The 16,552-nt window shown below is 39.7% G+C and overlaps 1 protein-coding gene across 1 annotated transcript in view; it reads right to left on the reverse strand.

Moving 5' to 3' along the window:
- The window catches only part of shroom4 (shroom family member 4), an 80,981-nt gene that overhangs the window by 24,076 nt on the left and 40,353 nt on the right, over positions 1–16,552 (reverse strand). The window contains exons 3-4 of the mRNA XM_039821773.1: positions 4,401–4,498; positions 4,294–4,351 (exon numbers count right to left, since the gene is read on the reverse strand). Of these exons, the coding sequence (XP_039677707.1) occupies positions 4,294–4,351; positions 4,401–4,498 (156 nt within the window). The remainder of the gene's footprint in view (positions 1–4,293; positions 4,352–4,400; positions 4,499–16,552) is intronic.

The raw sequence follows: 16,552 nt of genomic DNA on the forward strand, positions 1-16,552 counted from the left end.
ACCTCTGTTACACATTACTCTCCTCTTTCTGTTTCCTTCTACTTCTAACTGTATGATAATAATAGGCAGACAAAAAGATGAAAGTAAAAAAAGGAATTTCCCAACAATCCCAACTTTTTTGGAAAAAAACACAAGACAAAAGTGACAGGGAGTTATTTTTAGCATAAGAAGAGCTTAGGGAATAAGGGTATCAATACTAGCTCCAGAAGGTAGGGGCACACAGTGTTTTTTTGTGCTTGGTTGAAATCCAATCCGTAAAGGCTGCAACAAAAATGTCTTTTTCGTTTTATTGTGGTATTTCTTTTTCCTATAAAGAGAGAGTGGTCACTCACCCTTTGTATTGCTTTGCTCTCTTATTCAAACAATGGGGAAAGTTGCCAAGGAGACTGAGGAGAGGTTACAGAAAGGAGCCATTTCTAAAGGGCTTTGATCTGAAACCAGTATGGGGAAACAAGCAGCAGACTAGCCTTGGGCTGTTTCTGCGGTATTGGTTATGGTTTACAATCCATGCAAAGATCTGAAAACCAATGGGTTTGGTTTCTCTTATAAAGTATTTCACCACAACTTAATCCTATCAAAATATGATTATTTGCTCATGTAGTCAGATATTTTGGTGGTCTGCAGAATTTGTGTAGGTCATTAGTCTTTTTATTCTCTCACCATTCTGCACTGTGTAAATAAAATCCATGAAATTTATTTTTGGAGCATCAAAGCATGTTTTAGCCCATTTATTACAAATCATGTATGTTTCATATGACTATTTTGCAAGTGATTTGTCTGTGTTTAAGGAAATAATGGAATTAGTTTGGCAACTGTTTTCATGAATTTCTGCACAGTATGAGAATTAATAAGCAGACTCTTGAACATTTGAGCCGTGGAATCTATTTCTGTGAACATCAAGTCTAATCCAGTGTTTGTTGTAAATATTACATTATTGCTATGAGGTAAAAACAGTGGAGACGTTTCTCTATCGGCACTTAAACTGCACAAACACACACCTTTAATGTAACACCGACAGACATCAATACAGAATGGATGTTCACTGTCAAGGCTCGATTACCAACCGGGAAAAGCGGGAGACCAAAAGCCCGAAGTTCACTGCGTGGCAGTTAGTTTTGGTAATGGGATTAATTGCAAATTCCTTGTGGAAATGTAATCTATAAAGTAAATTAACACTTAAAGCTAGTCCTACACCATTAGCCAATCTAGTTACCTGGTCTTGTAGAAGGGATCCTGTGTGAAAATCTATCTTTAAAACACATGCTAAATATTCCTACATACAACTTTGTTTAGTGAAATTACGGAAAATTAATTAACACAGAAAACCTGGCGCTAGAAAATAAAGCTGCCATGTGTAGCCTAGTATGTGTACTGTACTGTAATGGGAACTTGAAGGTAACTGGGTACAAATACACTACTGCTTCAGCAAGTTTAAAGAGTCCTTTACTTGATTTTCATATCGTAATGAAATGAATGGAAAATAACAGCTCCCTGGAAAGGTATACAAAAAAAACTGTTACAAATTCTTAAACTGTACAGCATGCATGTAAATGCTAAAGTACATATGATGTGTAGTTTAAGAGCACTGAAATGGTCCTTTAACATATTATACAAAAGATTCCAGTCAGAAGAATACACTGTGGGAAAATAAAGTTATCTGCATGAGAAAAGTGTCTTTAAAGGAAGTGAGCAATGAATGAGAAAGGAGAGGCGGCTATATAGATTTGACCTGGGTGACAGAGAGAGGACGAGAGGAAATGAGACGGGAGCTGGATAGGAAATGACGGTCACTCCTGGCCAATCAGATGGCAATGTGGAACATGTGAGTGTGAGGGTTGACAGATAAACCAGCACACATACGCAAATACAGTACATGATGGTGTGTGTGTGTGTGTTCAGACGATTAATACAGACACACACTTAGACATATTTTATCGGCTAAAAGCTCAAAAGATAAGCAGAAAACTGGTGTTTTTTTTGTTTTTTTGTTTCTTTATCTCAAACACTCACATGTTTTGTTTTAGTACTTCCATAAAAGCACACACAGATGCAGACTGTACAGAATGTCCCTCTCTTTCACACAAACACAGTTTATTGAATGTCTTCCTCTCTTTGTCCACATGTTCTGGGAGTCACATGCCATTGTCCAGAGTTATGCCGGGAGCTGCCTCCTCACTCTCGCACACACACACAAACACACACACACACACAAACACACACACACACACACACACACACACACACACACACACACACACACACACACACACACACACACACACACACACACACACACACACACACACACACACACACACAGCTATCTAATGATCTAATCCGCATGGGACTATTACATCTAATAGTGGTACATTATATCACTGATTCTTATCACAAGGCGTACAAACAGTACAAGGCCCTGACGTACTGTACCATCAAACTGACTAACAAGGACTATTTTTTAACGTGAGTCAATATACAGACTGCGGTAACTTCCTCTTTCCATTAAAGGATTACAGTTTAGCTTTGTGAGATCATACTGCAATACAATGACTACTGTACTTAAATGCCTTCTTTCTATTTAACCGACAGCTCAGTTTGTCGTGCCATTTGTTTCACAGTGATATAAAAATACCCATGATTACATTTAGAGCGGAAACAATTAGCTGTGTAACTAGTTTGATAATTAATAACTCAGGTCTTCCTTTGGACGGTTAGTTGGTCAAAGAAGCAATTTGAAGACCTCACACTATTTCACTATTTTCCAACAGTGACAACTTCCCAGAATCATTTGCAACAACTTGTATTACTAAAAGTCAAGATCAATGCATTTCAGCATGATGGCTTTTGTCAAAGCCACCTTATTCAGACATAGATGAGACCTTCTACACTTTTAGATGCGCGTTGGAAAGGCCTACAAATGATAATTTGCAAGACTGCTACATGACTTCTTCGTCAAATCACGCAGAAAGATTTTGCAACTCAACGAAAGACATCTACCTGCCCCCCCGCCCCCCAAAGACAGACAAACAAAGAACAGGTTCAATTGGTTATCACTTTGGAATGTTTAAATAGAAGCCAAAATTAGACCAATGGGCTTCCTGCGTGGGCAGTGTTGACATTAGAACACAGTGATGTCACCTGTTTCCTGGCGAACCAAAATCCCCGGCAATGACTAGGAGCCAACGTCTATGGAGTCATCGGCTCAATGCGTAGGATTCAAACCTACAGCACGGCACACTTGCTGTGTGGTTACATCTGAGCATCAGCCAATTTTTGTTGTTGTTTTTGTTAAACTGAAACAACTTCAACAGCTGGATTAAGGAAGTTGGCCAGAAAAAGAGAATATATTAAAAGGAGAGCATAAATAATCACAATCGCTGGGAACATTTTGCACATACCTGTATGAAGTGTCAAATGAAAGCTGAGAGAAAATTGACTTAACAGGAATTAAAGTTGAGTTTAATATTTATTGTCATCCAATAAAAAAAAATGTCTAAACCAATAAGGAAACTCCAAGGCACTCTCTTTTAGAAAAATACATAAAAAAAAATGTCTCTTTTAATGCAAAGTTTGCTTTAGAGATGTCAGCCATGACAACTTTATAACAATCATCAGGTTTGTTTTTGTAATAATATAGTGTTATTTACTGTCAAATGCTCTTGTGAAGTGTTATGAACTATTCCCTTAAATAAAGTTGTAGAGTTTTGGAAGATTCATTAGGATATAATCGTAAAAGTGTTATAACGTTTTAAAAAGGAGAAACAGAGCAATGAAAAGCTTGATGATGTTTGTTGGGGCATTGCTGTGACTAAAAACCACTAAAACTAAAAGAGATTGAAATTAGGGCTGGGCGATAGGGAGAAAATCAGATATCACGATATTCTTGACCAAATACTGTACCTCAATATCAATATTGCGGTGATATTCTAGGGTTGACAATTGGGGCTTTTACAAAATATCTTCACACTTAAATTATAGATAAATAATCATCAGTAATGTGGACATAATGTCTAAGTGGGGGAAAGGCAAATAATAGAACAGTTACAACAGTCTGGTAAGCTCAGAAAAGTACATCACTTTACTGTCATATCGCGATATTACGATATCCAAAATCTAAGACGATATGTAGTCTATTATCACGATATCAATAGAATATCGATATACTGCCCAGCCCTAATTGAAATAGAATAAATAATGTTTTTATTCTATCACTTTCAGTGCTATCAAATGTTTTTTTAACACAATGTAACACCTCCATTACATAAAGCCTACTGTGACAATTCCACTTCTCACCTGTTGTCAGTTGTGTGCCAGGGTAGTGTGTACTGGCCGGGGTGGAGCTGCATGGCAGACAGAGGGGGGGAGGAGGGGAGTCGACGGGGGGCAGGCAGGGCGGAGGAGGGGGAGGAGAGACGGAGGAGGGGAGGGAGGGAGGGAGGGCTGCTCCGATAGCTTTGCCAGGTGCCAGGAGTGAGGCCTGATGGGAGGAACGCTGCGCCTGCGGAGATGAGAGGGAGAAACTCGGGTGAGGATCTACGGCAGCAACAAACCATCACGGCGAAAAAAGGAGTTTACATGCCCTAATGTAATGCATCACATAGACAATAATGACCAAAAATAAATGCACTTCTGGCATGCAGAATTTGCTTTAACAAGATGATCACACATTAAACATACAGCTGCAGATTTATTAGGAAACACTTAGCTAAAGCTAAGAGGTTATTTAAAGCTTTAGTGTGTAACTTTTAGATATTAATGAACGTCCATTACATTCAAGCCATTGCCAAATGAGTTGCTACGAAGACTATCAGCTCCACACAACTCTCTCTGTATTTCTCAGTATGGCTATGTTCAGAAGATTGTGGTGAAGATTTGCGAGCAGAAACTCAAGTGAAGATAATGACCTCTTCTGAAGAGTCCATCATGTTTTTTTGTTTTTTTTAAATCCTCCATGTCCTCCTTGGCTACTAGCAACTGCGTGGAGGAGGAGGAGGGGGGGGGGTTACTGTCATTACTTAGAATTCCTCATGGGGGCGACAGAAACTACGCACTATAGCTTTAATGGTATTTGATAATAATTTTGAAGGCTGTAGTTGTGGTTGGTGGGAGTTTAATTACTGAAAAGTGTTTGTAGAATATTCTCTACCCTCATTGATATAAATCAGGTGGACAGAATATTAAAGACACTAGACATATTTCTGGTTAGATCTGTATGTAGGAGTTCATTTTCTGCCTTCAAATTTAGTTGAAGACACATTTACAGATTATTTGTTGCATCTTTTGCATTTACAACCAGCATTTCTGTTTGGAAGTCGTCATTAAACTAAATATTATCATGGATTGTATTCTAGCAGAGCATTTTTATTGAGATTTACAGTCCACATCCAATTTACTTGACTAATTGAGATTTTGCCCAAGTATAAAGAGGCTCCTGTGGTGTTTCCTGCATGAACCCTTCCTGTCTAATATAAATGTGCAACATAGTTAAATTAAGGTGGTCATCATTTTCCCCTGAATGTAATTTCCTTTTCATACAGTACGTCACTTTTTCCATTTTGCAACCTCCTCTTGTTCGACTACTGGATCATTTTGACCACAATTCGAACATCTAGTTTTTATTTGTCTAAATAGGATGATTTATCCAGAAACATGTCTAAGATGACGTCCTTATTTGCAACCACAGCTGTAAGTGTCTCTGAAGATCAGGGCTCACATAAAACATAGACCTACACAGCAGGGGTACATTGCCAACCCAAATTCTGTGGAAAGAGCACTCTCTAAAGTTGTTTGGCCTTCCATTGGGCTGCCATTAAAAAAACTCATCTAACATGTACAGTACGTTCTCCAGTTTGATCCAAAGCCAGACATTCCAGTGTATCCCATGATATTCACTAATTCCCTTATACAGACTTCCGATCTCATATGCGAGCCAGACTCAATTCGACCCCCTGCAGACAGTGTGTGTGTGCATGAGTGTGAGACAGAAAGAGAAACAGAAAAAAAAGAACTAGAAACAAGGATAGAAAGAGAGAAAGCACAGTCAGGTATAAATGTCCCATTCTTAGAGTCTGAATGGACCATTATGTGTTTCAGATTAATACACAGTTGGGGAGAACTGCTGCTGAAAAGAAGAAAAAAAAAAAACGTATAGAGGAGCATGAAAAAAAGGAACGCTGTTGACTAGACTTGACATGACTCAAACTTGTCTCAGTTGACTTGGTACTTAACACGTCTCTGACTTGACTTGGATTTTGCTCAACTGACCTGAGACTTGACTTGAAAGTTGAAATTTTATATTTGAAATGGACTCAGACTTTGTAAGTTGGAACTTGAGTTAGAGTTGTCTCATGTGATTTTGACACTTGACTTATGTAATTCACTTATGAATATCAGACCAGACTTGGACTTGTGTCAACTGACATTGAACAAGACTTGAGTGACTTGACTTGAGCTTGTCTCAAATGACTTGTCGAGACTTGCCACTAGACTTCAACTTCTCTTGATTGAACCCAACGCCATTGAACTTAACAAGGCTCAAACCTGACTTGTAACTGGCTTGGTCGTCTTGACTGAATTGCGATTTAACGAGATTTTAACTTAACTTGGACTTTGACTTGACTTTAGACTCGTGTCAAACCTGACTTGGACTTCTCTTGATTGACTTGAATCCAAACAAAACTCGTCTCTACCTGACTTGAACTTGTCTTGACTGATGCGAGACCTTTTCTTGGACTTTTCTTGTTTGATTTGACACTTGACTAGTCTCAAACATTGACTTGAGACTTGACCAGAATGAACTTAGAAGTTGGAATAGTCTTAGTTGGACTTGTCTCTGTTGACTTGGACTTGAAAAAAACGCTGAAAACAACAGATATGGATGGTCCGAATGGCAATGTTTAATGACGAGGTTTGATTCCCACCGACAGAGTCCCCTCAAAGTGTCTCTGCTCAAGATCCTCAAAGTACCAAATGTAAAATGTGACTATTCTGGGTATTTCTGAGAAACATTTGGAGGTACAATTTTGGGAGAGGAATGCGGATCCTGGCACCACAAGGGAAAGAAAAGGACCATTTCTGAGTATTATTGTTTATGATAAAGCAGGAGCACGGGAACCATTTCCAAAATAAACACTCTTGTTTCCTGGTTCTCGCTCCTTAAGAGGGATTTCTATCGGAGCCCACTGATTGTTCGACTCCGCTGACAACGTCCTTAAATTATCCCCTGAGAAAGTTTATGTAGAGCCTGTGTGTGTTTCTGTATATATGCGATAGCCTGTATGTGTATGTGTGTGTGTGTGTGTGTGTGCATGAATAAGTGTGGGAACTGTCCAAACTCAACCAGACAAAATACCATTATCAAACCTCTTTTCTCCAAGTTTAGTTTTCAGAGATTGATGACCGTGAAAATCAAAACAAACAATGTGACGCCAAAGTTAGACGGAGAATGTACGATGTATACAACAACAAAAAATGCTGACAAATGTGCAAAGAATGTCACATACTGTAGCTAGTGTGCTTTTTTTGTAGCCATGCAGGGGAGAAGGGGAAAGTTCTTCCAAAACCACGTAACCAATCGCTATTTTTCCAAAATGCTCAGAGCCTTGCCTGAGGGGGCTAAACAATCATGAATCCCACAAACTTGGGGATTTACAGTAAGAAGAACTGCATCTTTTACATGGAACCAACGCTGTGGAAGGGAATGGAAATCTGATATATCAACATCTTTTCTACGAATAAGCCGTTTTTACTGTTACATACTATTCTGTCCATTGTAGTGGTCCTCTAACACTTGTTTTATCAGTCATGTGTAGAGTTTTTTATTTTTTTATTACCTCTGCAAGAAGAAAAGGCTGGCGTCATGCATGCATTCATCCCAGTAGGCATGACTTTTAGATGTCTAAAAAACATACTTTTGTTTCAGCGATGCTTGAATGACTACAACGGCATGTTACAAATATGTAGTCATTGCAATGCTGTTGAATCAAGTTCAGGTTTGTCAATCTATCCAAAACCCAAAGATATATAAAAATATAAAAACATATAAGCAACAAATAAGATATACTGTGATACGTATGTATACGTATTAACATAAACACAAAGTAGTAATGAAAACTCATGTACAGTGACACAGCAAATGTTCAACTTTCAGCCAAACTTCATTTAGTTTGAATCTAGATGCTTTTGACCTACAAATGTGTGTACTTTGTTTTAGGCATTTGAAAGTCTTTGTAAGGTTTGGGGGGGGGGGAGCTGCTTAATAGCGAGGATGTTGTCTTGGAAGAAGTGGCCAAGATGCAACGGAGACTGTTCCTCCATTGGACTGCTTGGGTTCAACCTCAAGTGCCGTCAAGCATCGACCCCAAAAAGCATGCAGTTCTGTATCTGGTAGGTCAAGTTTTGGTTATCTTGAGGCGCCAAGTAAGAAAATGTGCTGCCAAAACGGTGCTGCCAAAACTCTTTCTTGGGGAATAAAGTGTTACAAAAAGGTTTCCAAGGCCTTTGTCCGGGCTTCATTCAGTGACAGCTAGGTTATAGAGTCTCCATAAATTCTGTTGCCCTTTCATTTATAGGACACAGGAAAGTACACCAAAGTACTACTGTCCCTTTGAGGTACCAAGGTCAGCATCAACTGTACAAGTTGTTAATAACAGAATACAAAGAACTCCCCCCCCTTTCCGGTTTCTGACACTATAACCCAGTTGGCTACCTGTCTCAGCCAGGAACAACACAAAAATAGAAATCACATGAATCATATTTTTTTTCTGGCAAACGAGAGGTAACAGTGTGTCCTTGGCGTGGAAACCGAGAGAATGAGTGAATTGAACGCTGTTGTGGTGTCACTGCGACCACAACCGACCAGGAAATCAAATCAGGTCTGCAAGCTTCAATTTATAAATACATTCTCAGAGTTGAATCTGTTCATCTTAAACTGATAAGAGAACAAAGGAGAAAACAACAGAAACAAATGACAAGAAAGAAAAAAAAAGAAGAAGAGCTGGTGAGACTCGACAGCAGTCAAAGGCCGAGAAATTATGAATTCTCCGTCTTGCAGCTCTGAATGAGCCTCTATGAAAGGATCTGCTGGAATGTCCCACTTAATGGTCAGAAACTGCAACAGCTGACTGATACCGCAAAGGTCAACGCGCATAATCTGAGTCACACACACACACAGTCTCGATACAGTACGGTACAGAATGAATGCCAGACAGGCAGCCAGACAAATAGATTTGTACTCTACACAGTCTCACAGAAACCGTTGCAATACATGACTTTGAGAGGAGAGGAATGACGCAGAACAATTGTAAAAAATTGTAAATAACAAGAACAAAGGTGTGTTTATCAGGGTGTATGTGAAAAAAATAAAATAAATGCATCATGTGCTCAACGGCCCCTCCCCGGGAAGATAAAAAGTGTGGCTACTGTTAGCCAAACGACAAAAATGCAAACTTTTCCGACATTTGTAAGTAAATAAAGGTCCACTAATTGAATTTTCGAAAAACTCAGAGAGAAGCTAATATATTAATCCTAAACTGATGTGGAACCTCAGCAGAGACCTACCAGACTCCGCAGGCTGAAGCATCCGTTGTCAAACTGATCCCAGTTCAGGTCCCAGCATCCCTGATTCCCAGAGTTCAAGTTCAAAGAGTTGAGCGTCTACTGAGGAACGTGCTTAGACAAAAACACAGACTTCTCTAAAGTTATCCGAGAAGAATCGCCACTCTTTTTTTCGTCCTCAGGTCTGGTGACAGAACCAGGTTGTGTCCGTGACATCTGAGACTCCGAATAACGTGTCCAAGAACTGATGTCCATCTGAAGAAGTAAAGTGGCTGGCAAGCTCTGACCAAGAGGGAAAAACCAACCGACGATGCTCACATCCCCTCTCCCTCCTTTTCCTCTCTTCCTCCTCCCTCGCTTCTCTCGCTGGAAGACAAAACATGGCTATTTCTCCCTCCTGCACTCTGCGTTTCTGTCTCTCCCACCCCTCTCTCTCCCTCACCCCCCCCCTCTCTCTTTCTCCCCATCTCATTCTCTCCCTGCCTCTCTCGCCCCCCTCCCAGGCAGGATGTGTGAGTCAGGGAGAGAGGAAGTATTGTGGAGGGCAGATAAAGTGGTGGACGGCTGCTAAAATAATACCCAGAGTTCCACACTGTTATTGTTTCACGGGAGGAAAAAATGCAGAGGTACTTCCTACTCGTGTGTGTATGTGCGCGTGTTAGCGTGCACGTGTGTTTGCAGAGCATGAAAAAGACATCGTAAGACCAAAGAAAGCAGAGACTGTTGGACAGACAAGGGGGCTTTTTCAGTTTGGCCGGGAGACGAGGAAAACAAAATGTGGTGAAAGAAGGGGAATGTAAGAAATGATGGGAGGTCTGCAGAGGAATAATTATACGAGTGGAGGTGATGGATGAACAGGGGACTTTTATCACTCTCCTTATCTCCTGTATTTCTTTAAGCATGCACATCTGTTACAGGAATATTATCAAAGAATTATGGCTTTGACCATTAGATCTCCATGCTACTGATAAGTAACACTGTTACTTAAGATTGTAGTCACTCACGGGAAAGTAATTAAAACTACAACTTCCTGTATAGCTCCCAGAGTCCCAGTTTTTGTACATATAATATATATGAACTGCAGTTAAATATCAGTAGTGCCCACAGTGACTGTGAAGGGTATGTTTCTTTGCCGGATATTATCGTACATGATATTAATTGTACATGGTTCTTGAGAAATAAAGAATTCAATCTTCACATCCAGTAGCTGACAAAATACATTTAATTGAAAGAAATAAGGCATTCTCAGGTTTTAAGATACCAAGCGTATAATTTCAACATCGCTGTTCAAGTCCAGCCTGGGACCTTACAGTATGTTACATGTCGCCCCCACCCCCCTCTATTTCCTGTTATGTTCTGTCAGCTCTCTACTTTACGCTACCTGATAAAAACAAGAAACTCTCCAAAAAAATAAATGAAAAAATGTAAATTTAATTTGTTTCATTCAAATTCTAGAAAAGAAACTGCTATTTCATAAACTACACAAAATGAGCAATAAGAAGGATGGACTATAACTCTGTTACACGCCAATTTAGAGCTGGGCAATATATCGATATTATATCGATATCGTAATATGAGACTAGATATCGTCTTAGATTTTGGATATGGTAATATCGTAATATGGCATAAGTGTTGTCTTTTCCTGGTTTTAAAGGCTGCATTACAGTAAAGTGATGTACTTTTCTGGACTTACCAGACTGTTGTAACTGTTCTATTATTTGCCTTTACCCACTTAGTCATTATATCCACATTACTGATGATTATTTATCAAAAATCTCATTGGGTAAATATTTTGTGAAAGCACCAATTGTCAACACTACAATATCGTTGCAGTATCGATATCGAGGTATTTGGTAAAAATATCGTGATATTTGATTTTCTCCATATCGACCAGCCCTACGCCAATTAATCATTTAGTCTATCAAGTTTAAGAAGAAATCCCATCACAACCTCCCACAGCTTAATGTAGTTGGTTTTTCATCCAGCAAACAGTCAAAATAACAAATATGATCAATTTACAACGATATAAAACAGAGAAAAGCAGTAAATCACTTTGAAAAGCCGGAACTTGCCTGATAAATGACTAAAACTATTACTTTTCTTTCAATTGATTTATTGTTTATTTGACTTGTCGTTTTAAAGGAATGTCCTGCGAAGCTCTGAAAGACTTTAGTCATAACTTACAGTATATGCATCAAATAAATCTGATTACTGCAACTTGGGTCAAAGGATACATTTCTTACCAAATATAAATAGCTTACCTTGTAATCTTGCCAGTCATGCAAACATACTTTTCCACTTATAATAATAAACACTGGTGAGTAATGTCTGACAACTGCTTTATTAGCTTCAGTACTGAAGACTGAACTGTAGCTGCTTCACGTCCACCCAATCCTTCCATCATATTTTGCCGTACATTATGGGAAATACATATTTAAGCAATCAAGCGTTTAGTTTTGTAGTATGACCGAACGGTGGGTTAAACGTTCATTAGTTACAGTTATAAAATCGGCACGTGACGCCTGCGTTAGTGTCACCATCCCCTCATTAGTCTGACCTGACTTGAACCTCGCAGGACAAACATCAAGAGGTGCGAGTGTCTGACATTAACGCTGTTGAAGTTTAACCACCCACACAACAACAGACACTTAATAACATGAGGCCCTCAGCGGGCTTCAAAGGATTTCCTGGAGCCTTCTGTCTCCTGCAGACTGTGTGTGAAGATGTGTGTGAGAGAGTTACATACATGCATGTGAGCAGATTCCTAACATTCCCTATCTTCCCTCTAAAAGGGTGAAGGGTTAACTATGCTAGAAAGCCTAAACAACCTCACCTCCTCCCCTCTGTCCCTTTGTGATCGCCTGCAATCAGCCCCTATTTGTTTGCTTTATGGGTGTGTGTGTGTGTGTGTGTGTGTGTGTGTGTGTTTGTTTGCCCGCATTAAAGGCCTTCATCAAGCCTGATTATGGATTTCTAAATGACTCTGACAAACACACTTGTAGACAAGCATTTACTGCTTAGGCGCACACATATGTACCTGTAGACACTCTCTCTCTCTCTCACACAGACCGTTTATATATATATTTTTTTGACATACCAGGTAATCAGTACAGTGAGACTAGGCTCACACCAGAGGTCGATGGCAGGAAGGGTGAAGTCCACTTTAGCATCTGCAGCACAATGCGCTGTTTGTTACTGCTCGATCCCCTAACATTACGTGTGCGTGTAACGGCAGTGAGACCTGAGGTTGTTTATACTGGGATTTTTTTTATCTGCTTTTTAATCATTTGTGCAGCTGTAATTCCTCTTGTCCAACAGTTTATTCTGCCTCCTTCCGTCTTTTAACACTGCATGCCCGGCTGTCGATGGATTAAACATGAAACTTTCAGAGCAATGTTAGCAAAGACCAAGAAAAATCAAGATCAAAACTGTGACACGTCATTACATATATGAATACTAAATATTTCTTGTTTCCAGCTTCAAAAAGCTGCCGATGTGCAGCTTTTGCTTGTTATATATCATGGTCATGTGAATATATTTGAATTTGTTCTGACTGTTGCTCAGACAAAATAAAAGCATGTGGGGTCTGGTAACTTGTGATGAGAATTTGTAACTATTTATAGACAATTTATAGATTAAATAATCAATAACTGGGCGAGTGAGGTTACAGGGTTAAATGGAGTATCCTCTCCTTCTCTCAACACCACTGATTTAGTATGATGACACTTAATGTCCTGGTTCCTCCTCGATAACACAAACCCATCTTTTACATGTGTGTGTGTGTCCAAATTTGCCTCTAGGTATGTGTGTGTGTGTGTGTGTGTGTGTGTCTGTCTGAGACGTCCACTGTGTATGTATGTCTGTGTGTGTGTGTGGGACAGTGTCATGTATCATGGAGTCGCAGTTTAATGGGCCAGTTAATAAAAACCAGGCCAAAGGAGACAGATAAACTGTAGCAGACCACACGCATAGAGGACAAACAAGCTCTCACTCACTCACACACACACACACACACACACACACACACACACACACACACACACACACACACACACACACACACACACACACACACACACAATACTTAAAATATATACACTGTTTTTGTTTTTCCTTAATAAGTAGCAATTAATCAATTACTAATCAATAATACAAACACAAATACAATTCGTAAGGTAAAGTTGGAATATGCCATCTGAGTCTATCATTTAAACAAAAAAAAAAGGGAAAATCTTGTCTCAAGGCTGGCAGTCAAGGGCCAAGTAAATCGTGTCTATGGACTCTACAAAGCATCTAAGCAGCTTTTAACGCATTACGGTTCACATTAATACTGTTTTGGTTCACTCTCACGGCTCTCAAATCTGTGTCAAAAGCTGTTTTCAGCAATAAAGCTCTGATAAACCCACTGTACACTACCTGGCCAGCACTAAACAACAGAAAGACACAGTTAGAGACTAGCTGGTGAACACTGTGGAGCGTTTAGCAGCTAAAGAGACAGATATTTCCTTCAGAAGTTGGTGGAGACCAAAACAGAGCTAAAAGGAGAGTGAATATTATTGATAATAATATATTACATTCATTGGGTGGCCAGAAACACGATTCCTGATTATTGCTAATGTTGCTCTGTGTTTTCAGCTTGTTCTGCTGCGCATAAATGGCCAAAAAAGATCAACTAATACTACTTTAAACAATTGCATGGTCCACTTTTCTACGACTCTTTTGCACACGTTTCAGTCATACGGTGAGACCAGTTAGCTTGACTGCTAGGTATGTTGCACACAGTTTGAGTCACGTCAACCTCCCTTCTCCCAGGGAGATTATTAAATCCAAAATTCCTTGAAGAGCTAAATTAGTTTGCTCCTACTTTGTACCATCACGGTTAGTAGTCGATACTGAGAATGGATGTAGATTTCCATCGACATAGCATATTTGGCGAGAGACCATTAACATACAAGAATACATTTTTGGAACAAGTGAATCCTTTCAGAATCATGGGAGACTAAGAATCTCAAGTCCTGCCTGAATCATCTTTTTACCACCACCCCCTAAATGAACAGCTAACATAATAAACTCACTTCTCCATCCCTTAGGCTACCACCGCCCCCTAGTTATGTTCACCCTGACTAAAACACAGAAATACACATTCTTGTTATCCTTAACGTCGATAATTCATCGCTAACAGCGTCACAACCAAAATCATTTACAGCCAGGACCAGAAAAAAAAAAAAGGTTTTTTTTGTGTGTTTTTGTGTTTTTTTTTGTTTTTTTTAAGGTGGGGGAGGGGGTTTAAAAGAGGGGGGGGTTGTTTTTTTTTCATTTTGGGAAGGACTGATGGGGGGCAGATTATTGTGTTTCATAGATCTTGGCACCGCAGACCTCAGTCTTGCCCCGGTCTCCAGGGACCCTGTGGTACAAAAATCTGTATCGGGGTGTGTGTGTGTCTGCATCCGTGCGTGTGTGTATGCACAATTTGCCCATCAATCTGTCTGCGGTAAAATTCCCAACAATCATATGAATGTGTGTGTGCGTACATGTTTCTTGTGCTTGTCCGGGCCCACAGACCTCCTTCTGACAGTCTGAAACGAGCAACAACGTAAAAACCTTTTTTTTTTTTTTTTTTTTTTAAACTAAAAGAGCGAGTCAGCATAGACACAGAGAAGATTTAGAGCGTCGGAGGGTGAACTTTTCCAGGAAAAAGATGAAAACAAGTGTTTCAAATGAACAAGAACAAACAAACAGTGAACTTGACAGATACCAGAAGAGGCGGAGGAGAAGGAGAGTCAAGTAGAAGATTTCAGAAGTGAAAGCCACGATCTTAGTTTTGGCTAGATATTCAAATCAGAAAAACCAGACATGATGGGAATTGGATTGAGGTTGAACAGATACACTACCGATCAAAAGTTTGGGGTCACTTAGAAATTTCCAGTCCACTCCATTATAGACAGCGTACCAGCTGATCTGAGTGGGTGGCTGATCTTTAATGCAATATCTACATTGCCCATTGTCAGCAACCATTCATCCAATGTTCCAAAGGCACATTCTGTTTACTAATCTGATATCATTTTAAGAGGCTAACTGAGAAAACATTGGAGAACTCTTTTGCAATTATGTAAGCACATAATGTAATCTGAAAACTGCTGCCCTGGTTAAAAAAGCAACTGATCTCAGCTGGTATTCTGTCTATAATGGAGTGGAATGGACATTTCTAAGTGACTCCAAACTTTTGACCGGTAGTGTACATAACTTGGGCTCGATACTGTTTGATAAATGCCAATACTAGTGCCGATATAATACACAACACAACAGACATTCAGAGTCCGTTTTCAATACTTTGTAGTTTTGTATACTCAGTGTTACAGACACATTTTGCTCAGTACCAAAACAGTTCCCGCAACTTTTTTCTCTTTCACCTACTTTCCCCGTTTCCATTCTTTCATCTCCACTTCATCCTCCCCGTCCAGCCCTCGGCAAAATAAATGTTTAGTCAATGTGTAGCAGAGATGAAAAAGTGAGCGCAGATGAAAGAGCTTACTCATAAAGTCCTGTTTACCCTGTCAAAACATCAAATATGAGCTCAGCCTCTCTTGTAATTATCGTTTTAATTTCCTTACGATCACTCCTGCTGCCACTGTGAGCGTTTCGTGCTGCCACGTAACTCCAGTCTGTGGGATGTTTCTGGATTTGTTTCCCTTTAATCTGACTCGTTTTCTTTTCCCCAACTTGTGTTTGGATGTGCTTGTGAGTTTGCGAGAGACTACCTTCCAAAGTGAGATTGCCGCCGTTGATATAAAAAGATTGATATCGCAATTACAAAACAGACAGCTGCACTCTTTAATGGGTAAAAGGTGAGCTAAGGTTTTGGCTGACTAATGATAACATCCACATACATTTAGAGGAATAAAACTGAGACCCCGGCATCTTTAAGAAGCGACCTGGCTGAACACGCCAAATCTGAGACCTGAACCCAACCCAAGGGTGTCATCGTAATGTTATTTCT

Source organism: Perca fluviatilis, chromosome 14 (genome assembly GCF_010015445.1).
Source record: "Perca fluviatilis chromosome 14, GENO_Pfluv_1.0, whole genome shotgun sequence".
Taxonomy (NCBI): domain Eukaryota; kingdom Metazoa; phylum Chordata; class Actinopteri; order Perciformes; family Percidae; genus Perca; species Perca fluviatilis.